Source organism: Plasmodium yoelii, assembly GCF_900002385.2.
Source record: "Plasmodium yoelii strain 17X genome assembly, chromosome: 12".
NCBI lineage: Eukaryota > Apicomplexa > Aconoidasida > Haemosporida > Plasmodiidae > Plasmodium > Plasmodium yoelii.
Window position 1 is genome coordinate 998,368 of NC_036184.2, and position 25,120 is coordinate 1,023,487.

Below are 25,120 nucleotides of genomic sequence, written 5' to 3' on the forward strand. Positions count from 1 at the left end.
CTAATATAGTTTGTTTATAGCTGCTTCACTTCGTTCTCTCTTTTTTTTCTTTTTTTTTTTCTTTTTTTTTCGGAATATTTTACAAACCCTATTCTCTATTTTATTATGTGTAAATATTATATTACCCACTTTTTCAAAATTAAGAAATTTTTTATTGTGTTTTCCTGTTGACATGATACTTTATTCCTTTTCTCTCATTTTTGAAAATAATATCACTGGCGAAAAATATAAAAATTCAAAAAAAAAAAAAAAAAAAAAAAAAAATAATAACGAAAATAAAAAGAGAAAAAAAATAATAACGAAAATGAAGAGAATAAAAAGAACATAAAAAGAACATAATAAACAATGTGTAAGGATTAGGATTTTATGATACAATTTACAGTTATATATTTTGTTTAAAAAATAATAAAAATAAAATTTATAATTTTACTATATATTAATAAATACTTGGAAATTGTCTGTATATTTATATGCGCAAATATATTAGTGTGTTACTGCATTTTATATGTGTATAACATTTTACTGAAAATTGCACAAAAAAAAAATGTACTATAAAACATAAAAATGGGAAAAATTAGCACAATTATAATACTTAAAAATAAACGAAATAAATAAAATAAACAAAATAAATAAAATAAACTGTGTATTTTCATATTTTTCATATTTTCCAAAAGGAAATATCCAAAAATATTACATGTGCTTAATGCATATACGTAACTGGTTATACATATAACTAGATATTATTTTATTTTTAAATACACTATTTATATTTTTTTTAGCACTTTTTCTTTTTTATTTATGAAAACATTTAAAATGATGTAAATATGCGCTTATATTTTTTTATTTTTTTATTATTTTATTATTATTTTATTATTTTATTATTATTTTATTATTTTTTTTTTTTTTTTTTTATCATAATACATATTATTTTCCTTATCATCTTTTAAAAATCATGAAAATAGTGAATTTATAATAACTTGTCCTTACTTATTTTTTAATAACATACTAGTTAATATCTTTTAAAAAATAAATATATATTTATGATTATTCTATAATTTACTTTTTTTTTTTTTTTTTTTTTTTTTTATTTCTTTCAATTTTTGGAGATAAACAAATTTATAATATACTAAAAATCTAATCTCTTGTTATTTTTTAATATATTTGATAATTGTATTATTAAACAGTACATAAAAAGCCAAAATCACACACACAATAATTAGCTACTATTTCATTCTAAAAAATATATATATATATATGTATCACTCAAAATTGCAATAAGCAAACAGAAGTATTAGCATCCTCAATATAACCATAAATGCACAAAATTTTTACATTTTAAATAAAAAAAAAAAAGTTATTTTTTATGTATTACGCTTTATCATAATTTTCGAAATGGCGCGTATATAAGTTAGTCATTTATATTATTATATACTAGAAAAAAAAAAAAAAAGAAAAAAAAAAGAAAAAAAAAAAGAAGCATAATCATATACATTTGTAAAATTATTATTTTATAAATATAATAATAAAGGATGTGAATTGTATATACACAGATTTAGAAACAAGTCTTATTTATGCATATTTGCAAATTATCAAAATGAATAATCTTGTTTTAAAAAATAGATTTATTTATTATTTGAGAAATGGGAACAATATTACTATTAGTAGAAAATTTCATAAAAATAATTATAACTCGCTAAAAAAGTATAATGCCCAATTTGATTATCAGATATATATAAATAATTACACAGATTTTGCAAAAAAAAAAAAACAACACTTTTATTCTACATATAAAACTACTCCAGAAAATAAGAATATAAATGAAATAAATGAAGCAAACCAAATAAATAGCTTCTCTAACTTACCTAATGAATATAAAAAAAATAAAGAAATCGATTGTAAAAATGTGGATAATTTTGTAAATAAAAATAATAATGAAGATAAATTTAATATTGAAGAAAACGAAGAAATAAAAAAAGGAAAAAAAAAATTCTCAAAAATAAAAATAATAGGATACACATTCATTTTTGTATTTGGAACATATGTTTCTTATAAAATTTATAAAAATAATTTTAATTTATCAAAAGCCGAAGAAAATATATTAAAAGATTTTTTTAGTATTATTTATACTAACGAAGAAAAAGAAAACGTTAAAAATTCTAAATTTATAACATGTCTAAATGAAAATTTAACCAAACAAATAGCCATGTATTTTTTACAAATTGATGCCGATAAAAAATCTGGATTTATTATTAATGATGCTCTCATTTTTTTATCAGAATTAAATATAAATGAAGATAACGAAATTGTAAAAAAATTTATACAAAATGGTAATGGAAAAAATACTGAATTAAAAAAATATTCGGGATGTTCCTTACAACAATTTGGTGAGTTATTGGAAAATCTAATTTTAGCAAATAAAACGAAAAATCATAATAACGTACTATCAAATAACGTACTATCAAATGACGTACTATCAAATGACGGTTTAAATAATTTACTGGAAAATGATCAAAAAAAACATTATATTAATATTATACAGAATTATTTAGATATTTTTATTAATGCTATTAAAACGTCAAATTTATATTTATATTATCAAAACAATAAAAAAAAAACACAAAATGAAGATATCTTAGATGATTTAGAAATTTTAATTTTAGACAAACTAACTAAATACAATGATAAATATGTTGATAAAAAAAATTTATCTTTAGATTATATATTAAGTAAAGAAGAAATAGATCTTCTTCGTAAAAATTGTATATCAAACAAAAAAGACGAAGAAAAAGAATTACTGTTAATTGAAAAAAAAAATATTGAAGATAAAATTAAACGACTATTAGACCTTCAAAAAAAAAAAAAATTAACAGAAACCGAAATTAAAAGATTACAAGATTTGAAAAATAATTTGAAAAACGTTAAATATGCCATAAAAAAGGAGCAAATTAAGAGATATTTCAACTAGACATGTATAAAAAAAAGAAACATCAAAACATTGTCAAACATTTTACATGCTCTCCTTTAATTATAATTTTTATGTGTTAATCTTTATATTTTTTTTATTATTAAATATAGTTATATATATGTAACCATTGTAGACAAATTATTTTCTCCACAATGGTTGCTTAATTAAAATATTATTTATCATAATATATTTTTCAAAATATACAAATGTTTGTGCACACACACAGTATATATTTGTATATATACTGATTTATTTATTCGATTATATATCTTTAATTTGTTCTTCAACCCATTTATTTATTCGTTTATTTTTAAAACTTTCAAACTTTATATAAATATATATTTTATTCACGATATCAATATAAAAATAAGTCAGCAACCTCGATATACATGTTATACTATCACCAATGACATAAATATATATACATGTTTAAATAGCTATAAACTTTTATGAGTCCTTAATTTTTTTTATATGATTTTTCTTATATGATTTTTTTTAAAGCGAAATATGAAAGTGGGCCAAAATGGATGGTAAAATGCTAAACCAGAGATACAATGAAAAATTTTCATTTTACACTGAAATTAAAATGAGCAAGTCACAAGCTATTATGCATATTTGCATATTTTGCATGTTTTGCATATTTTGCATTAATGAATTAATGAATTAAAAATGTATATTTGTATACGTACCCATTGATAAAAATTGCACACAGTAATTTATCCATTTCAGTGTTATTGTATCCCCTATTTGAAATAAACCTGGACGACAATAATATTCAATTACTTTTGTGAAACTAATATTATTAATTTTTAAGGAAAATTTTTTAAAAAAGTAAAAAAAAGAGATATGTAAAAGGTTTTGATATTGCGTAGAGACAAATAAATATATATTTTAAATATAATTTTTTTTTTTTTACAATTGTATACATAATGCCTTTTTAACCTTAATTGTTCAGGCAATCTGGGAGGTGGTAAATTTTTCCAAAAATATCATTTTATACCATGTATACATATACATACATTAATTTAAAAAAAACAAAAAACAAATAATGAATGAAAATAAATTTAATAAACTCAGAAATACTCTTGTATCATTTTTGTTGACTATTATTTTTTAACATAAGTGGCTTATATTTATTTTTATGTTTCCTTAAAATAATATTTGTATTACAAATTTGCCTTAATTGTTCATAAAAAAAAAAAGAAAAAAAAAAAAAAAGCGATAATCCAAACTATATGAGCAATCACTATTTTTTATACACACCATTTGTGAAGATAATTAATTTGTTCTATTTGTTATTTGGTTGTCTGGTTATTTTTTATTTTATATTATTTTCACATTTATTTTTATCTTAAAAATATGTAAAATTAAAGCTATATTTATTTTGTTCGAAAAAAAATATTTTTATCATCTTTAAATGTATTATTGAAAAAATGTGTAAATGGTAATTATATCATTTATATTTACATATTTTAGTTGACCAAATTAACTAATAAAAAAAGAAAGAACTTTTCATTTTTTTTTTTTAAACCAGCTTTTCATAATTGTGTAAACTTGTTATTATTAATTTATATATTTCTTATATTTGTATACCCATAATATATTTCTGTTTATTTTATTTATATATTTTTACAATTGAGGCAACCAAAAAATATTTATTTTATTAACATTTTCATATATAAGAATTATTATAGCCCAACCCAAAACCAACGAAAATAAATTTATGTATCTTGATAATAAAAATTACGAAAAAGGTATATTTTAAAATTTAATAATAAAACAAAATAGCAATGCATATAGTGTGATAACTTTATATGATAATATTGACGTAATGGATAAAACAATTTTAAGTAAAAAAGAAAAAATAAAGATCGTTTGCAAAAAAATAAATAATTTGAAGAAGAAATTTTACAATTCTGCTGAACATTTAAAATGTGTTGAAGTCTTATTTGAAAAATCTGGGACAAAATGTATAAAAAAAAAAAAAAAAAACAAACAGTCCCTAAATCCTGAACACAATGACAACTCATCACCAACAAAGGATATATTTTTTACTGGATTTATAAATGATTTGGATTTTTTTAATGCCAAAAATTTGGATATATTTTTTGATAAATTCCGTTTTTTAAATAATAAATATAATGATAAACAAAAAAATAGTAACTTAAATTTTAATTCTGTCCATAAGAACCAAAATGCGAAGAAACCAAAATTAAAAAAAAATAAAAATAACATTGAAGAAGATTTATCGAATAAAAGTAATAATACAGAAAATGAAATCACATTTGAATCTTCCCAATGCAATATCAAATATATAAAACTTAATAGTAGACAACCTGATGAAAATGAGAAAAATTCTCAAGTCGAAAATAAAATGAACGAAATAAAGAACAATGATATGGAGATAAATGCAGAAAATATACATTGCATTAGTAAAATAATTTCGAATGAAGATAATGCTAATGATAATAAAAGAAGGGAAACCAAATTATATGACATAGATTCATATAATAATATTTCGAATAAGAAACGAAAATTAAGTGAAATTACAGTTGATATGAATAATATGTCTAGCGAATTAAAAAAAATTCCAAAACAAGTATGTACACAATTTTCGCTCGAAGAACATCAAGATTTGGGGAACGATTATGAAAAAAAAGAAAATCATACAAAAGATGAAGAAGACCAGGGAATATATAGTAAAAATAAATATATTAAAAAGCAAAATTTAATTTTAAAAATATCTAATATAATATTTGAAGGTGAAGAAGGAGAAAAAACGAATGAAACCAGTTTGTTATTTCAAAATAATAAGAAAAGATTCAATTTTTTATTTGAAAATATGGAATCTAATCATGATAAAAAAAAAAATATAGATGATAATATAAAAAAGGAATATGAATATATTGTTAATCAAATTGATGTAATAGTTAACACAAAATCACAAGAAAAATTGAAAAATAAAATAACAAACTATCAAAATGATTTACAAAAATGCTTAATGTTTTTTAATAATATTTTTTTGAAATTGTCTGTTCATATAAATACATTATTTAGTACATGTATAGAACTATTGAAATATGATTTTTCACATCTAAATTGTTATAAGTTAACAAAATTGAATAACTCACGAAAAGTTATTAATCTTATTAAAAGATATCAAAATTATCAAGAATATGTTATACATTTTAGTAATTATCTTTTACAAATATGTAAAATATTTATGTCACGAAATAATAGTGAAATTGTGTATTTTAGTGGAAAATATATAAAAGATATTATATCTAAAAAAGAAATAAAGACAATAAAAAATTTGATTACAATTTTAAATAAATGGAACAAAATAGACCTTAATATTTTATTAAAATTAACCCAATATAAAATGGAAAATAACACAAACATTTATCAACTAAAAATACTTAATTATGATTTAGTTAAATATAATTTTTTTGTTAGAAAAGCCGATTTTTTGAAATATAATAATAAAATTATTAGTTCGTTGAAAAGGATTTGTTCTTTACTTTTTGACGGGCAACTAAACGAGAAAATGAAGAAAACCAAAAATGGTGAAAATGGTGAAAATGGCGAAAATGGCGAAAATGGCGAAAACGGCAAAAATGGCGAAAACGATCAAAATTGTGAACACGACCAAAGTGAGTGCGTAGAGGTTGCCCAATCTTACGATTTTAACATAAACAATTTACTAAAAGAATGTAACAAATTTAGTAAAATAAATGATTCAAATGGAAAAAATGAAATATATCAAAACCAACGAAACGGAGAGAGTAGCAGTGATGGAAGTAGTAGCAGTGACGGAGACAGTAGCAGCGATGCTGATGAAAACGATCTTTATTCAAAATGCTTTGATAATGAAGAAATTTTGGAATATAATGTTTGGAAATACGAAAGAGAAATGAAATCAAATGAAATGAAAGTTATAATAAATTTAAATAAAATATTAACTCATGAAATGAGTTATTATGAATTTATAAGAAATGCAACAAAAAGAGAAATAGACGAAATAACAAATATTTATATATATATAAAAAAAATATATAATTTTTTAGAAAAAAATAATGAAAAAAGTTCTTCATTTGATTTACCATCTACACAAAATGAATATTTAATAATAAACAAATTTCGAGAATATTTATTAGAATTGTCTATAAATAAAAATAACAAAGAAATATATATGACCAATGATACTACACATTGTATAAATAACAAGAATAAAAATATTCCTATAATTAATAATGAAGAAAATGGTCATATAAATTTTAGCATTATTGATGATTTTAGCTTATTAGAAAAATATAATATATATAATAATAATAAAGTTGTTAAAGATAAATATAGTAAAGATATTTTCGAAAGTTTTGAACAGATTAAACAAAATAAATACACTAACAACAGTTTAGAAGGAAAAGAAAGATTCAAATATATTTCTTATAAAAATGATAATGATATATATAATTTAGCAAATATGATAAAAACTATTTTAGTATTTATACTTAAATGCTATATAAAAAATTATGGTACAACAAACTCAACAATATATGAAGAGAATGCTAAAAGTTATTTATATACAGATCATGAAAAATTGATTGTAAATCTTGAAGAAAATATTAAACAAATTAATAAAGAAAATACAAAAAATGCTCAGAAACTAGAAATAGAAAAAAAATTAGTTATCAGTCTAAATAAGGAATTAGAGAAAAAGAATAAAATTATTAAAGAGATGGAATTATCCTTAGAAAAATTGACCAATGAAAATAACGAGTTTCGTGTCCAAGTAGAAAAAGAAAAAATTGTTACTGACTCAGTATTTGAAGAGCTAGAAGCAGAAAAGGGGAGATGCACCAAGCTAGCTGATGAGTTGGAAGCAGAAAGGGGGAGAAATACTAAGCTAGATGATGAGTTAGAATCGGAAAAGGGGAGAAATACCAAGCTAACTGCTGAATTAGAAGCGGAAAAGGGGAGAAATACTAAGCTAGATGATGAGTTAGAAGCGGAAAAAGAAAGAAATACCGAATTAACTGATGAATTAGAAGCAGAAAAGGGAAGGAGCACTAAACTAGATGGTGAGTTAGAGGCAGAAAAGGGAAGAAGCAGTAACCTAGCTGATGAACTGGAAACTGAAAAAGAAAGAAATGCCGAATTAACTGCTGAATTAGAAGCAGAAAAGGGAAGAAGCACTAAACTAGATGGTGAGTTAGAAGCCGAAAAAGGAAGAAGTACCAAACTAGCTGGCGAGTTAGAAGCAGAAAAGGGAAGGAATACCAAGCTAACTGCTGAATTAGAAGCAGAGAAAGAAAGAAATACCGAATTATCTGATGAGTTAGAAGCTGAACAGGAAAGAAATACCAAGCTAACTGATGATTTAGAAGCCGAAAAAGAAAGAAGCGCTAAACTAGATGATGAGTTAGAGGCAGAAAAGGAAAGAAGCACTAAACTAGATGGCGAGTTAGAAGCAGAAAAGGGAAGAAGCAGTAACCTAGCTGATGAACTGGAAACTGAAAAAGAAAGAAGCGCTAAACTAGATGATGAGTTAGAGGCAGAAAAGGAAAGAAGCACTAAACTAACTGGCGAGTTAGAAGCAGAACAGGGAAGAAGCAGTAACCTAGCTAATGAACTGGAAACTGAAAAAGAAAGAAGCGCTAAACTAGATGATGAGTTAGAGGCAGAAAAGGAAAGAAGCACTAAACTAGCTGATGAACTGGAAACTGAAAAAGAAAGAAATACCAAGCTAACTTCTGAATTAGAATCAGAAAAGGAAAGAACCACCGAATTAACGGATGAATTAGAAGCAGAAAAGGAGAGAAGCATCAAGCTAGCTGATGAACTGGAAGAAGAAAAGGAGAAAATTATCAAAGTAGCTGATGAGTTAAAAACGGAAAAGGAAAAAAGTGGGAAACTAGGTGATGAATTAGAAGCAGAAAAGGAGAGAACCACCGAATTAGCTGATGAATTAGAAGCTGAAAAGGGAAGAAATACCAAGATAACTGCTGAATTAGAAGCAGAAAAGGGAAGAAGCGCTAAACTAGATGATGTGCTAGAAGCAGAGAAAGGAAAAAATACCAAGCTAACTTCTGAATTAGAATCAGAAAAGGAAAGAAGTACCAAGCTAGATGATGAGTTAGAAGCAGAAAAGGAAAAAATGATCAAACTAGCTGGCGAGTTAGAAGCAGAAAAGGGAAGAAATACCAAGCTAACTGCTGAATTAGAAGCAGAGAAGGGAATAAGCACCAAACTAGCTGGCGAGTTAGAAAGCAAAAATAAAACAATGTCACAAAATAAAGAATTGGAGGATATGAACAAAATGAAAAATGATAATAAGGATAAAGAAGGTCAACAAAATGTAAAAAATACATTTTTTTCACGATTCTTAAAAAAGTATAAAAAAAATGATAGCAACGAAAATGGTAGCAACGAAAATGGTAGCAACGAAAGTAGTAGCAACGAAAATAGCAGCAGCGAAAATAAAATAACAAACAAAACGCTGAATAACTTCAAATTTTTGAATGATAACGAAAAAGATGAATATGGTAATTTATATTATTCTCATATAGAAAGTGTAATAAAAAATGATAATTTAGAAAAAGAATATAATAAAATGATTATAAATTTTAATTCAAGAATAGATAAGTTTAATAAAAAGGTGGAATATTTTGATGAGAAAATAAAATATTATAAAAATATATGTACAAATTATGAAAAAAAAAATATATATATAAATAATTGTATTGATAAATTGGAAGAACTTATAATAGATGCAGATGAAAAAAAAGACAACAACAAAATTAAAAAATATATACAAAAAAAAATTGAAAATTTAAAAAATATTTTAAAAGAATTAAAAGCGAATTATAAAATTGAAATGATTGAAACAGATAATATGTTATTTGATGAAATATTAAAAGAAAAAGATATTTTACTAAAAAAAATAAATAATTATAAAATAAATAATACTGATAATGAAAAAAGTGAAGAATTAAAAAAATATATGAAAGATATGAATTTTAAAACAATTAATGATTTATTCATTTTTCATATAAATTCTATAGAAGAGCTAAATTTAATTAAAGCCCAATTTAATAAAATGATAGAAGATTGTTCTATAAAAGATAAAGAACTAACTATAGTAAATGAAAATTGTAAATCTTTATTATTAGAAGTAGATAATTTAAAATCGATTTTAAATGATCTATTTTCTTACAAGGAAAATAAATCTGAGACAATAGATGTGTCAGAAAATATATGTGATAAAATTGGGTCTAACAAGGTTCGTGATCAAATTGAGTCTAATAAGGTTCGTGATAAAATTGGGTCTAACAAGGTTCGTGATCAAATTGAGTCTAATAAGGTTCGTGATAAAATTGGGTCTAACAAGGTTCGTGATCAAATTGAGTCTAATAAGGTTCGTGGTAAAAATGGGTCTAACCATGTTCAGGATAAAATTGAGTCTAACCATGTTCAGGATAAAATTGAACTTATTGATTTGACAGAACCTTGTAAATCTTTATTAAAAAATAAAGAAAATTTGACAAATTTAAAAATACCAATAGATAATAATTCAGATATAATTTCTAATATAAATAATGAACTATTAGAAAATAGTAATTTTCCATTAAATTATAGTGATACTAGTAATGGAAAAGAAACAAAAAGAAATTCTTATAAACCCAAAAAACAAAGAACCCCCAAAAGAGGTAATAATAAATTAGCATCTGAGGCTGTAGATGAAGTTTCTCCTAAAAGATATCAACTAAGAAGATCAAGCAGAAATAAGTGAATTATTTTATTTTTTCGAACTAAGAAAAATGTAAAAATGTATTATAAAATGTTCTACTTTTTATAATGCCATCACGACCATTTTATTTTATTAACATTATTAATTTTATTATTTTTTATCTGTCCTAACAATTTGGTGCTTCGTATTTATGTATACGTATACGTTTTGTTTTATTTTTTAAGTTCATCTTTTAACTTTTATATTTCTTATATTTTATACCCTTTTATGAATTAACCATTTTCATAATTATTAACTTCGATTTTTACAAAAAGTGTAATAACACTTGAATGTTAAATATGCAAACTTTTCTAAACATTTGAAGGAAAAATAAAATTGTCTTTTCCATACTAATATACAATTTTATAAATAAATAAATAAATTTTTTTTTTTTTTTTTTTTTTTTTTTTAATTATTTGTCAAATAGTTATTCAAATTAAAAGTCTGAAAAGTTGTAGAAGGGAATATGCACTAATAAATGAAGTGACACCATTTTAAAAGGATCCCGAAAAAAATAAAAATAATAGTGATATGTAATAAATTAATAAAATATAAATAAATATTTGGATATGCATCTACATTAGTGCATATAAAATTCGCAACAAAATTATGCGAGATATAAAAGATAAAATATAAAAGATAAAAGATAAATGGAAATGTGGTAGGAAATGTGATAGGAAATGTGGTAGGAAATGTGATAGGAAATGTGGTAGGAAATGGTTATTTATTAACTACACCTTAAAAAATAACATATAAATTATTACGGGAAAACACATAAAAAAATTATCAAGAGTTCCTCCATATAATTCCAAAAGACATAATGATGAACTTAAAATTAAAGCGTGGATATAATTTTTCACATAAAATAGCGAAATGAGAGAAACAAAAAAACATGCTAGAGTTCCATGCAACTGCAAAAAAAAAAAAAAAAAAAAAAAAAAAAAAATTCAGAAATATACAATAATATTAAATAATGTTTATGCATTAATGACATTCATTTTTTTTTGTTTTCTTACTGTTTTGTTTTTATATATTTTGTGCTTAGAAAAATACTGTCCAACAATAGCCGCTATCGGATCAGCAAAAAATATGGGAGTTAAAACATATAATGGTAACTTGAAAAAAAAAAATAATGACACAATCGTGTTATAAACAATTATTCCTTTATCACGATACTCTCCAAACCTGCGAAAGTAAGAAGCCGAAAGTGGGTAGAAGTGGGAATAAGTGGGCAGAAGTGGGGCGAAGTGGGTAGAAGTGGGCAGAAGTGAGTAGAAGTGGGGCGAAGTTGGTAGAATCGAAATGAGGATATACCTAAACGGGTAAAAAAAGCATCTCAATATTGAAACTATTGCAACAATGTATATAAAATAGACACCATATTCATTATTAGTTGTTTGAGATTTTCCTAAAATTTGAGATTCATTTCTTCTCGTTCCATTTATAACGATATCGAACATTAAAATAAATACTCCACATAATATATGAGTCAATTTTCTAAAAATCAAAAGAAATATAAAAAGTATAAACATTTACGATGCGCTTTCTCTGTGTATATCCCCACATGTAGGACAATAATAGTGGCAATAATAATAGTGGAAATAATAATAGTGGAAATAATAATAGTGGAAATAATAATAGTGGAAATAATCATAGTGGGAATAATGTGTGCTTGCATACTTTTGAACTCGTTTTATTTTATTTTATTTTATTAACCTTGCATAAAATTTTGGAATTTGGGGGCACACATCTAATATAGTTACAACTATAACTATAGCCAAAAATAATATTATAGGGTACATTTTTATTTTATTAAAAAAAAAAAAAAAAAAATTATCTCCAAAAAATAAATACCATTTGAATTATAACAATATATTATTATTTTTTTTTATAATTAAAAATCATGTTTCTTTAAAAAAAATTTATATACATACAACTAACATTTCAAATAATATTGTGTAGGAACACTAACAAAATAAAAATTCAAAAAAAAGTTATGAAAAACAACAAAGATAATAATTGAATTAAATTATTTTTAATTAAAACTGAATAAAAATAATTAATACTATATATATATATTTCGATTTTTAATGTTATATTCGGAAAATATATATTCTCATTTATTCAACCCATAAAATAGAAACAATTATTAGGCCTCTTTCTCTGCTTACAGTATTTTATATATCAGAATGTAATCAAATAGAAATATTATAGTGCATACAATCTTATCCATTTTCGAAAAGGATCCCTGTTTTTTCCCCCATCCTTTCCCCATTTTTTCTGAATTTTTTCTGATATTTTCTGACATTTTCTGACATTTTCTGATATTTTTTTTTTTTTTTCCTTTTTTCTTCGGTGTGGGAATGATATAGATATATGGATGCCTCTTGTTTTCTCACATTTCAAGAAAACTTAATTTTAGTGTGATATTAAGATATGCAAACTTGTCATTGCATGTAGTATGAAGTAGTATTATGTAGGCATCAATTAATTCTTTTTTATTTATAAACATGAGTGACCATTCACAATCGCAAAATGAAGAAGACGAAGAAAATTATTATAACATTTTTTATGAAAATAACTTAGTGAATGATATTAATTATTTTGAAGATTCATTGCCACATATTAATTTTTATTTAAAATTTCAAAATAAGCGATTTTTAGAATCTTTTTTTGATGATGTAAAAAATAAAAATGAAATGTCCACATCTAATATAGAAGTAACTGATAACGAAGTACAATTGTGCGAACTAAAAAATAACAAAAATGATAATGGTGAAGTGTTAAAAGATGACAAAAATGATAATGGCGAAGTGTTAAAAGATGGCAAAAGCGATAATGGCGAAGTGTTAAAAGATGGCAAAAGCGATAATGGCGAAGTGTTAAAAGATGGCGGGTTTTATGTTGATAATGATTCAGAAATAGAATGTTATTTTGAAAATATTCAAAAAAAATATAAGGACACAACAAATTCGATTACTAACATTACTGAAGAAAAAGACATTACTGATTATTTATTTTTAGAAAAAAATCAAGAATTCACAAAACAAGCAAATATTATCTTTCAAAAAAATAAAGAAAAATTTATATTTAGCATTGAAAGGGGTAATATTAATTGTATTTGTGATAAAGGAAATAATTGCTCAGATTGTCGATCTATTTGTGATGATAATAGTGAAATTATTCTTAAAGAAATATGTTTTTTGTGTAATAAAAAAAAAAAAATAAATAAAACCCTAAGTAGTATTAAAATATATGTATGTTATGATTGTAAATCTACTGATAGTAACTTTCGAATGATATCATTAACAAAATTAATAAATAAATATTCTATAAATAATAATGATTTAATAAAACATGAAAAAAAATTAGCACTCTTATCAACAAAAAATCCACGAGGTTATTCAAAAAATATGAAATTATATTTTTTATTTCAAATAAAAGAAATAGCCATTAGAAAATATGGATCATTACAAAAAGTAAAATGTTTATATAATTCAAAAATTTTAAACATAAAAAATGTTACTACCAATAGTAGTAGTAATAATAATAATGATAAAGAAAATTGTCTAAAACTAGAAAAAAAAAAAAAGAAAAAAAAAAGTCTACATAAATATAAAAAAGCAAAAACAATTTATAGTAATGATTATATTAAAAATATGGAAAAAAATAAAATTATTTGTCAAGATAATAAACATGAATTTGATAATCCAATTTGTATAAATACTGATGATAATATATATATTAAAAAATGTATAAAATGTCAGTATGAACTTGAATTTATTGATTTTTGAGAAAGCGAAATATTTTTATAACAATATATTCCTATATTCCATTCGATTCGAATTCAATACTATGTTTTTTTTTTTTTTTTTTTTTTTTTTTTTTTCTCAAAATTTGTTCGCATTAAAAGTGTTTTATTTTATCCTTATATATATATTATATATAAACATAAATAATAAACGAAACTATTTTTTCCCGTTTTTTCCCCATTTTTTCCCCATTTTTTTGTCTTTTATCATAATATAATAAAAAAAACGGAAAAAAATTATGACCATATTTATGATGCCTGAACTATACAAGAAATATATTTTTTTCCTTTTAGTCTGCTTATATTGTTCCATAATTTCTATCCATATATTATACATTTACCGTTTTCAATCGAAAAACTTCTTGATATTATCTGTTGGTTCTTCCTTAAGATTATAAACAAATGTGTACCAATCCAGTACTCCTAAATAGGAAACAATAAAAATGAGAAAAAAAAAGTCAAAGAAAAATATATGCACACACTTGAATTTATTTGGTTGTGGAACTAAGCAAACATTCATTGCACACATTATACTAAATAATGTGTTTATTTTTTTTTCTCATACCATCAGATGGGGCCCATTCATGAATTTTTTGGATAAAATTATCTCTTGTCAAATATTCTAAATCGCTAAAGGAAGAAAATACGCATTCTGCAAAAAATATAAATATTATTTTATGACAACGTTATTTCGGTATTTCTATCCGAAATAGCTAGCTAGCTAGCTAGCTAGCTAGCTTTATTTGTTTATTTTATTATTATTATTTTTTATTTTATTATTTTTTTTTTTTATTTTTTTTTTTTTTTGGTGAGTACGTATTGCGTCGGGGGATATAGGCAACTCGTTGACGTAGTCATTTATAATTTTTAAATTTATTTTAGTGTTTTTGTTTTTATTTTTAAACTGATCACTTATTTTTTTACAATTCTCAATATACACAATTGGGGAAACTGCATTTTGAAGGAAATAAAAGTTGAAATTCTTTAACCGTTTTATTTTTACAAATAAAGAGAAAAATATACATGTGTGCAAATCAAATTAGAAAAATACCTGGTATGTCTATAGGTCCTTCATTTTTTATTTGCCCCGAATTGACAGTCAAGGGCCATTCAAATTTGGTTTTTTCTAAAAACCTTTTTAATATATCATAATTTATAGTATCATTTTGAAATAAAATTTCCCAATTCTTTTTGCAATTTTTTTTTTCATTCTCTATAAAATTGTTGTTGTGTGAAATAACATGTCCTAAAAGCTCTTTGTTAGAAATTCGACCAAATATCTACAAAAAAAAAAAAAAAAAAAAAAAAATAATATAAAATGAGAAAAATTGTAAACTAATTCAATATTCACACATTTAAATAATTTTATATTTTCTCCCCCTTTTTATGTAGTAATATAAATTCAAAAAAAAAACTTTATTTTTAGTTCATTTATTTGCATATTTTTTATTACCTTAATTATGTCAAATACTAGAAATCCATATTTATGTCTTCTGATCAATATATTATTTTTTCTTAAAGAACTGGATATTATTTTATTATTATTTAATATGTTATATTTTTTTAATATATTTTTTTTTTTGGTTTCAATTGATGTTAGTAAAAAGTAATTTGTAAATATAACAATGTAACAAATAAAAAAAACAATTTTTAAAAACATTTCTAATTTGCTTTTTAAATCATCAAGTTGTTTAATCTATTTTTAATATCCCATTTTAGTTCTTACATCCATATATATATATATATGTATGTATGTGTGTATGATTTTTTATATTCAAATTATATTTATTTAAAACAAAATAAAGAAATGAGCAAGTATATATATTGTATGTCATATGCTTAGATAGCTATGTGCCTGAATTAGTGGGAGAATAAAAAAAAAATCTAAACGATTATATACATATACATATAAATTGAGCGCAGTTAAAATTGTTATATAAAGCCTATAAAAAATTAAAATAATTTTTTTCCCATTTTTTTTATCACTTTTTTTATCACTTTTTTCCCCATTTTTTTATCACTTTTTTTATCATTTTTTTATCACTTTTTTCCCATTTTTTTTCATCTTTTTCGCAATCCCATTGGATCAATGGGAACTCCAATTCAATATCGTTTATTGCAAAATTAGTAAAAAAATTAGTAAAAAATTAATAAAAAAATTACAAAAAAATTACAAAAAAATGAAATACCTGTTAAAATAACAGTTAACATTAAAAAGAGACCATAACATTACAACATGAATATAATAAGAAATATAGTTCTTTCTCTCTATATATATTTCCCAAAATAAAAAATTTTTATATGGCTATTTTTGTTCGTAAATACAAAGAGAGTTATATTTAACCATTATACAATTTTTCAACCTTGATATATTGAGGTTTCTTATATAATAATTTTTAAAAAAAATTTAATTATGGTTTTATAGGAATTAGTTTTATGTATTTTTTTTTTAAATTATAATCGAACATATTAGAACATTTTCACTATGTATTGTATATACATATTTATGAAATAATATACTTTCCTTACAACAATATAAATTAACATTATTTTATAATAATTAAAAAAAAAGAAAACACACACAATTATGTATTGTTACCTTTTTAGGGGTATAATATATATATGTCTTTCTGTTCGTAACTTAATTTTTATACATGATTTTTTATATGCTATTTTAAATATATTTTTAAATAGAAATGTATGTAATTGTTGTTTAGCATTATTTCATTTTGTTACTTTTTTAAAAAATAAATTCCCAAAATATCATACATATGCAAATATATATATATATACAATATATATGTGCATAATATATGAGGATAAAAGATAAGCAAAAAAAAAAAATAATAATTGTATATTTATACACATATATAATAAGAGCATAGAAAATATATGTCCATCAAAATGACTAAAATTTAAACATAAAAACATTTATCCGAAAAAGTTACATGAATGCGCATATATATCTTTTAAGTCAATAATTAGATTCATTATTTTTTTTTTTTATGTAAATAAATATTTACTTTCAGTTTATTTTCCACCTCTTTTTTTATCTACAACTTTTTTTAAATTTTTACCAGAAGATGAAATTTGTTTTTTGGCATCCTTAGCAATTACTTTTTTCTTATCTTTTTTATCTGCTTTATCCTTTTTGTCTTTTTTTTCTTTTTTAACTTTTTTTACTTTTTGTTCTTGTTTTTTTTTTTCTTTTAAAACTTGTCTAACACATTTTTGTTCCTCAAATAAAAATGCTCTCATTATTCTTTCCTTAATACATTTTGCACATATCGATCCACCATATGCTCTCGACACTTTTCTATCCTTTTTTCTAGCTCTTTGGTTATCTGCAGGTCTTAAAGCTTTTACCTATGAAAAAAAAAAAAAAAATTGAGAATAAATAAAATGGTCATATATATTTAGCTGGTTATTGTCTCTCAGGATATGTATTTTATTCTTTAACATGTATATATGTAGAATAAATAGTTTTATTTCAATAAAAAAAAAAAAAAAAAAAAAAAAAAATTTACAAAGCCAATATATCACCTGCACTGTACAGGCAAATAAAATACATAAAAGTAATATATAATTCAAAATATGCAAAAAAAAAATTATATTTTCTCAACCAAATATAAATATTTCCAGTTTTCATAAAATATTATATATATAATGTATTTTTATTTTTTTTGCTTACTCCTTGAATAGGGTTTTTACAGTCAGCACATTTGGGTTTTCCTGCTTTTTTTTTAATAACATGAATTGTTAATTTTCCACCGGGAGTTCTAATTGGCCTTACTTTATTTGATTTAGTATTATAATGGTTATGTTTACGATAGTGTACTCTTTGTGCCATTTTTAACAAATAATTTTTAATATATAGAGAATAAATAAATTTTACTAAAATATTATTTATATTATTATTTTTCAAAAAGCCCAAATAATATATTACTATTTAAATAAAAGTAATTATTTTATGCAAAATAGTTAATAATATATATCATATATTTTTTTTTAATTTTACTAAAAAATTGTATTAATTTTTTTTTTTGTATATTTAAAGAATAATAAATATTTTTTTTATAAATGGAAATGTTTTTTTATTATATGCATAAAATATGCAAACCAACTTAAAAATTATACTAGTATAATATAATACAATATAATATAATATAAGCATAAATATGTATATTACATTGTACTGTACATATATAATATATAAAATATACTATATATTTTTTTTATTTTTTTTAATATTTTTTTTAATTTTATTTTTACCATCCCCTCTGTTCAGCATTATTGCCAACCACCTGACTTATTACTCACCGCCAATATGTAGGAAATTTCTAAGCATAAAATTGTATACTCATTTGCATAATCTTATATTGTATTAATAAGCTAATATCGCATATGTAGCAATAGTATATGCATTATTTTGTATATAATAGCGGCGCTACATTATTGCCCGCTTTGCTATTTTTTTCAACTTGAAATAATAAAAAAGCAGGAAGCTTATAATATATACTGTTATGCTTATATAAAAATAATTACAATTCTTCCTATATATATATATCCATAATAAATAATGCATATTTTTTATTACGTTATATTATAGCACCTTCCTTTGTAAGTTCCATGAAATTGTATTAAATAAAAATAAACCTCGGCTATGCATATACATACATATACATACATATTTATATAATCACATTATATATATCACATATATATGTAGCCTGTTTTATTTTGCAGCTAATTTTTTTTAAATAAAAAATTTGAATATTATGGGAAAATATAATATATGCCTATAAATAACCATTTGCTATGTTTAAAAAAAAATGACTATGTAATTCTTTTTTTATTTAATCTATAAAAATAAACAAGCTCATTTTTTAAGCATCAAAATTTTATTATTTTGTTATTATTTTGTTATTATTATTTTGTTATTATTATTTTATTATTTTGTCATTATTTTGTTATTTTCAAAAAAAATGTCTTTACATTCGAGGTTAAAGGGGTTGTACTATAAAATTATATATACTACCATGTTACTAAAAATATGCCTGAAATGTTTAGGTAAAATATAATACTTGTATTATTCATAAAAATAAAAGTAAAAATAAAAGTAAAAATAAAGGTAAAAATAAAGGTAAAATAAAGAACTAAAATACGTCATAAAAATTAAGTTATTATATATCTATAATACCAAAAAATTATTATTTCCAAAAATTATTATTTCCAAAAAATTTTATTGTGTGTGATTATTTTTATTGACCTCGTGAAAACAAAATAAAAGCATTTACTATCTATATTTGTCATAAATAGTATTTCCTTTCTTCTTTAAAACTGGATAATATAATATATTTTACTTTTTCTTTATTTTTTATTTTTCAATTATATATATTATGTTTTACTAAAAACAAATTAGAGTTATAAAAAAAAGGAAATATACAATTGAGTAACAAAATATATGACTCATATTGTATAAATAAAACAAGCATAAAAAAAAATATATAAAATTGGTATTTGAACCAAATTAAAACAACAAAAAAAAAAAAATAATAAAAATAACTTATTAATATGTACAATGAGAAAATAGTTTTTTTTTTTTTTTTATAAATGTAATATATTTTTGATTATCAAACATACAAATGTCTTGATTTTTTGGGGGGATTATTTTTTATATCTTCCTTTAATGTGTCTTGATAATTTTTTAAAAAATTAATATATTTTTTTAGTCCATACGTTGCATATATTTGTAATTGTTTTTCATAATCTTCATCATATTCGTTTAATAACATATTCCTAACTAAACAATCATATTTTTTCGATTTATTTTTTTTGCTTTTTTTATTTATTTCATTAATTTGAACATCTTTTGTGTCCTTTTCTTTTTTACTTTTGCCCTTTTCTTTTTTACTTTTGTTCTTTTCTTTTTTACTTTTGTTCTTTTTCTTACTTTTTTGTAATCTACTATCCATAAAAAAATTATCATTATTATATAGTTCTTCATCAGAATCGTTTTCAGAACTCTCTTTTTCCTTTTGAATTTTTTTTTTTATTTTTTTTATTTTTTTTTCTTTTTTTAGTTTTTTTTTCTTTTTATCACTCTTGTCTGCACTATTGCCACCTTTTTTTACACTCTTGTCAATTTTTTTTTTCTTAACTTTTTTTTCTTTTTTTGTGTTTCCCACAGAATCAACCGCATCCACATTTCCCTCATTTTTACTTACATTTTCATCTTCATTATTCTGATCAGCATTATCTAAATAAAGAGTACTGCTCATATTAGCCGTTGATTTATTGTCAGTCTCTTTCTGTGAATTTCGTTCTTTCGAAGTTAAATTTATTTCATCCATTTCTATTTGTTTATATTAGTATCTGTTTTATATTTACAAGGATTATGAAAAAAAAAAAAAATAAAAAAAATAATAATAAACAAATAAATAAATAAAAATAAACAAATAAATAAATAATTATTAACTGTATGATTTCTGAAATATGTATAACTACTTTGATAATCAAATTATTTTATTTTTTGAGAAAATATATATCTATACATGTTTGTATAATATTATATACTTATACTATTTTCACGTTATAGTAACTCAAAATTTCCAAAAAAAAAAAAATTTAATTCACTTCTTGGTATTGCTATATTTCTAATCTCTTGTATTTTTTTTTAAATAATAATTTTTCACAAATTTATGAAAGAAAATAAATTACTCTACCATATGCAAAACAATAACTTGGAAAAATGTTCTACTAAATGTATATTCATAATTCATTGTCAGCTTTATCACAATTTACATATATTTTTTTTTTTATTTGTATAGAAAAAATTCTGAAAATATAATTTCATAATTTTGATGAAAATATAATTTCATAATTTTGATGAAAATATAATTCCATAATTTTGATGAAAATATAATTCCATAATTTTGATGAAAATATTATTTTTTTTTTTTTTTTTTTTTTTTTTGCATTGTAGCACAAGGAAATATTTATATAATATATATTTTATTTGGCAAAAAATGAAAATTTTATAATTAACATTGGTTCTTTTCACTTTATCATTTTTTTTTTTTTTTCTCTTTTATTTCTTACTATATATATTATTTACCAAAAAATGAACTATTTAAAATTTGGATAATTTTTGCTATATATAAATCAGTTGGGAATGGTCATATTTATTTGTATCTATAGAAGGATTATTACAAAAAATGTGAAAATAAAAAGTAAAATTGAAACAGCAATTATGATTAAAGATAAGAAAAAAGAAATACTTTGGTTACTTCCCATTTTTTTGGTTTTTTTATTTACATCAAGAATTGAATCTATATTATTTGCTTGTTTGGTTGCAGATACTTCCAATGTTTTATTATCATCTACTAATATTTGTCTGTATGCTAACACATTTTCTTTCATTTCTTGAGCAAGTAAACATAATTCATCATCAATATTATCATCTTTAAATGTGTTTGTATTTTTTCTTTTATCTAACTTTTTTTGAAATTCTATTTTTTTATATTCATATGTAAACTCATATTTTAAATTATCATATTCATCTATTTGATTCCCCCATTCTTTTATGAGGCTATCTTTAATTAGTTCACAATTTTCAAATTTAACAAAATTTGAATTATTATTATTATTATTATCGACTTTGTAATTGTGTGACAATGTGTTATTTTGTTCATCATTGGAATTTTCCTTTTGGGGGCTGTCTCTCTTTTCTAAGAATAAAACGCTTTCATCTCGTTTGCCTTCTTCATCTTGTTTACCTTCTTCATCTTCTTCATCTTGTTTGCCTTGATCCGTATTCATACGTTTTTCGCCCATGCTTAAATTTCTTTCCAAAATGACAGCCCCATTGATAAAGGGTGAATTATTCGAGGAGGTATCTTCATGTTCATTTTTAGTATTACAATTTTTTAACACATTTTCAAGTTTTTCTTTTTTCGAAATTATTTTTTTTAATATATCTATCTCTGATATTTTATTTGTTTTGACTTTTAAAGAATGTGATATATCACTAATGTAAGAGTTTAGATCATTTAGAAATAAAATTATTTTTTCTTTTTCTTTATCTTCCTCATTAAACTTATCACAACTTATTTCAATTTCTTTTAGTAATTCAAATAATTCATCAAATTCAATCATTATTTATTTTTGATTAATTATTTTTTTTACAAATAAAAACATAAACATGATGATTAGAGGATGGACAATGAGGGAAATAATAAATCTGTTAATAAATTTTTCCTTTTTTTAAAAACTAAGAACAAAAATTCACACAAAAAAATATATCTTTAAACATAGATATGTTTTGTTTATTTATTTATTTTTTTTTTTTTTACTTTATCGTATTGAAATAAAAAGAATAATGAAATTTAATTTATCCAAAAATTTATTTATAATATAATTCGATTTGCTCCCTTTTTTCTTTTGCGAGAAAAACGCTATTTTAATTTGACAATGCGGAAACGACGAAACAAAATAAGAGCCCTAAAATATTCTAGTGTATTATATAATACGAATTAAAAAAAATCCATTTTCCGATTGTGGAAACGACGAAGCAAAATAAGAGCCCTAAAATATTCTAGTGTATTGTATAATACGAATTAAAAAAATCCATTTTCCGATTGTGGAAACTATTTTTTTTATCACATTTGTACATATTTTTATAACATTTGTACATATTTTTATCACATTTGTACATATTTTTATCACATTTGTACATATTTTTATAACATTTGTACATATTTTTATAACATTTGTACATATTTTTATCACATTTGTACATATTTTTATCACATTTTTATAACATTTTTTAAATTGTACAAAAGTATCCAGTATGCTTAGTCCATAGCATTTCATTGCCCCCCTTTTTTGCATAGCCCTATGCTTATATTACTAACTTTCCAATCAATTTATTATATTTTGTTATTTACCAATTTTAAACAAATTCTTAATCCCTATCTCTTTCTTATAGCTACCCCAACATTTGTGGAACTTAATTATATTTCTGCACACATTATTCAATATTATGCGTTGGCTTTCCACACACACATTCCTGTTCATGTTGTTTAGTATTATTTCTGTACAATAGCTAGATATTTTTTTTTTTTTTTTTTTTTAATCGAATAAAAAGTTAGCCAAAGGATATAATAGCTCGATGAGAATGTTAGAATATTTAATAAAATGAAAAGAAATATTTTTTTTTGTAAAAATTTATTCAAATATACCCAAATAAATATAAGAAAAGAATGCGCAAAAGATATATTTTTTGTTGAAAAAAGAGGAAGAAAATATATACCATTTTATGATGAAAAAAAAGTAAAAAAAAAAAATTTAAATACAGGAGAAAATATTAACAACGAAAATAAAAATGAAGAGGGACAAAATAAACAAAATGAAAATTCAATATTTTATCAAAATTTAATGCCACCTATATCACCAATGAAAGGTTTAAAACTGTTACTTAGCTTTGATACACATTTTGGAGAAATAAAAGTTAATAAAGAAAAACCAATAAATTTTAATTTAATAATAAAAATTGATATAAAAAGAGAATCTCTAAGAGGAATGTGTAACTTAGCACATAGTGTAGATAAAAAAAAAAAAATTTTAGTATTAATTGAAGAAGATAATGAAAACTTAAAAAAATATGGAGCAGATTATGTTGGTTTAGATTATATTAATAAAATAAAAAATGGATGGCTAGATTTTGATATATGTATAACAAATTTTAAAAATATAAATAAAATATTACCAATAGCTAAAATATTAGGACCAAAAAAATTAATGCCTAATGTTAAATCTAATACTCTTGTTGATAATTTAAAAGAAACTATTATAAAAATAAAAAGTGGAAATACTATTGAATATCGTAGTGAACAAATAGATTCTAACACATTTGAATTATATAAAAATATTTATAATTTAAATAAAATTGATCAAAATTCATTAGCTCATATAAATGTTAAAATAGCTTCTACAGATATGTCTTTCCTACATATACTTGATAATATTAAATCTTTTGTTTCAGAAATTGTCAAAAATAATATACATTCCTCACATACTGATAAAGAAAATAAATCTACATTTGTTTGGCCACCTACTACAAAAAAAATAAATAAATCTAATAAATATTACAACCAAACAACAAATAATCTTATCAATAATATCGATGATAGTTCCGATTCGTTTATACTTGGTGGATACATAACTCTTATTGGTCTTCCTAAATTTTTTTTGAAACCAAATTTACTCTATACTCATTCAGACGGCTATATCAATTAGTAGACCTGGACCCCCCCCTACGCACATGTCCACTCTGTTTATTCTTTATTTTGTGTGCTTATTCTTTATATTGTATGTTTATTTTTTTGTGAATAGCTAGCCATATTTTACCAACATGTGGCTAGCTGGAAACTCACACAAGAGTTTGATTAAAAACTATTTTAATTAATAAGTTATAAAACAAATGAGGTTATTATGGCATTTGTTACGTTTGAAAAATTGACAAGACACGAATATGCAAAATGATGAAAAAATA

At 22.1% G+C, this 25,120-nt stretch overlaps 9 protein-coding genes across 9 annotated transcripts; 4 read left to right on the top strand and 5 right to left on the bottom strand.

Annotated features, from left to right (window-relative positions):
• Nucleotides 1-1,594: 1,594 nt before the first annotated feature.
• On the top strand, nucleotides 1,595-2,965 carry PY17X_1223900 (conserved protein, unknown function; the record flags this gene model as incomplete). Its single annotated transcript, XM_719930.2, has 1 exon — nucleotides 1,595-2,965. The coding sequence occupies one exon, from the start codon at nucleotides 1,595-1,597 to the stop codon at nucleotides 2,963-2,965; it is 1,371 nt and encodes a 456-aa protein (XP_725023.2).
• A 1,831-nt stretch (nucleotides 2,966-4,796) lies between these two features.
• Nucleotides 4,797-10,757, top strand: PY17X_1224000 (uncharacterized protein; the record flags this gene model as incomplete). Its single annotated transcript, XM_719929.3, has 1 exon — nucleotides 4,797-10,757. One exon carries the CDS (start codon nucleotides 4,797-4,799, stop codon nucleotides 10,755-10,757), a length of 5,961 nt encoding a protein of 1,986 aa, XP_725022.3.
• Nucleotides 10,758-11,485: 728 nt separating this feature from the next.
• On the bottom strand, nucleotides 11,486-12,556 carry PY17X_1224100 (conserved protein, unknown function; the record flags this gene model as incomplete). The annotated part of the gene is made up of 4 exons (XM_022956791.1): nucleotides 11,486-11,665; nucleotides 11,771-11,939; nucleotides 12,069-12,251; nucleotides 12,471-12,556. The coding sequence occupies 4 exons, from the start codon at nucleotides 12,554-12,556 to the stop codon at nucleotides 11,486-11,488; spliced, it is 618 nt and encodes a 205-aa protein (XP_022812640.1).
• Nucleotides 12,557-13,264: 708 nt separating this feature from the next.
• Nucleotides 13,265-14,548, top strand: PY17X_1224200 (DNA repair protein RAD14, putative; the record flags this gene model as incomplete). Its single annotated transcript, XM_719927.2, has 1 exon — nucleotides 13,265-14,548. The coding sequence occupies one exon, from the start codon at nucleotides 13,265-13,267 to the stop codon at nucleotides 14,546-14,548; it is 1,284 nt and encodes a 427-aa protein (XP_725020.2).
• Nucleotides 14,549-14,911: 363 nt separating this feature from the next.
• Nucleotides 14,912-16,225, bottom strand: PY17X_1224300 (conserved protein, unknown function; the record flags this gene model as incomplete). The annotated part of the gene is made up of 5 exons (XM_022956792.1): nucleotides 14,912-14,988; nucleotides 15,131-15,217; nucleotides 15,382-15,516; nucleotides 15,617-15,845; nucleotides 16,019-16,225. The coding sequence occupies 5 exons, from the start codon at nucleotides 16,223-16,225 to the stop codon at nucleotides 14,912-14,914; spliced, it is 735 nt and encodes a 244-aa protein (XP_022812641.1).
• A 1,370-nt stretch (nucleotides 16,226-17,595) lies between these two features.
• On the bottom strand, nucleotides 17,596-18,415 carry PY17X_1224400 (ribosomal protein L34e; the record flags this gene model as incomplete). The annotated part of the gene is made up of 2 exons (XM_720137.2): nucleotides 17,596-17,931; nucleotides 18,257-18,415. The coding sequence occupies 2 exons, from the start codon at nucleotides 18,413-18,415 to the stop codon at nucleotides 17,596-17,598; spliced, it is 495 nt and encodes a 164-aa protein (XP_725230.2).
• A 1,783-nt stretch (nucleotides 18,416-20,198) lies between these two features.
• PY17X_1224500 (conserved Plasmodium protein, unknown function) lies at nucleotides 20,199-20,918 on the bottom strand (the record flags this gene model as incomplete). Its single annotated transcript, XM_720138.2, has 1 exon — nucleotides 20,199-20,918. One exon carries the CDS (start codon nucleotides 20,916-20,918, stop codon nucleotides 20,199-20,201), a length of 720 nt encoding a protein of 239 aa, XP_725231.2.
• An 841-nt stretch (nucleotides 20,919-21,759) lies between these two features.
• PY17X_1224600 (protein transport protein USE1, putative) lies at nucleotides 21,760-22,722 on the bottom strand (the record flags this gene model as incomplete). Its single annotated transcript, XM_721209.2, has 1 exon — nucleotides 21,760-22,722. The coding sequence occupies one exon, from the start codon at nucleotides 22,720-22,722 to the stop codon at nucleotides 21,760-21,762; it is 963 nt and encodes a 320-aa protein (XP_726302.2).
• A 1,041-nt stretch (nucleotides 22,723-23,763) lies between these two features.
• On the top strand, nucleotides 23,764-24,864 carry PY17X_1224700 (ribosomal protein L1P; the record flags this gene model as incomplete). The annotated part of the gene is made up of 1 exon (XM_721210.2): nucleotides 23,764-24,864. One exon carries the CDS (start codon nucleotides 23,764-23,766, stop codon nucleotides 24,862-24,864), a length of 1,101 nt encoding a protein of 366 aa, XP_726303.2.
• Between the last annotated feature and the right edge of the window lie 256 nt (nucleotides 24,865-25,120).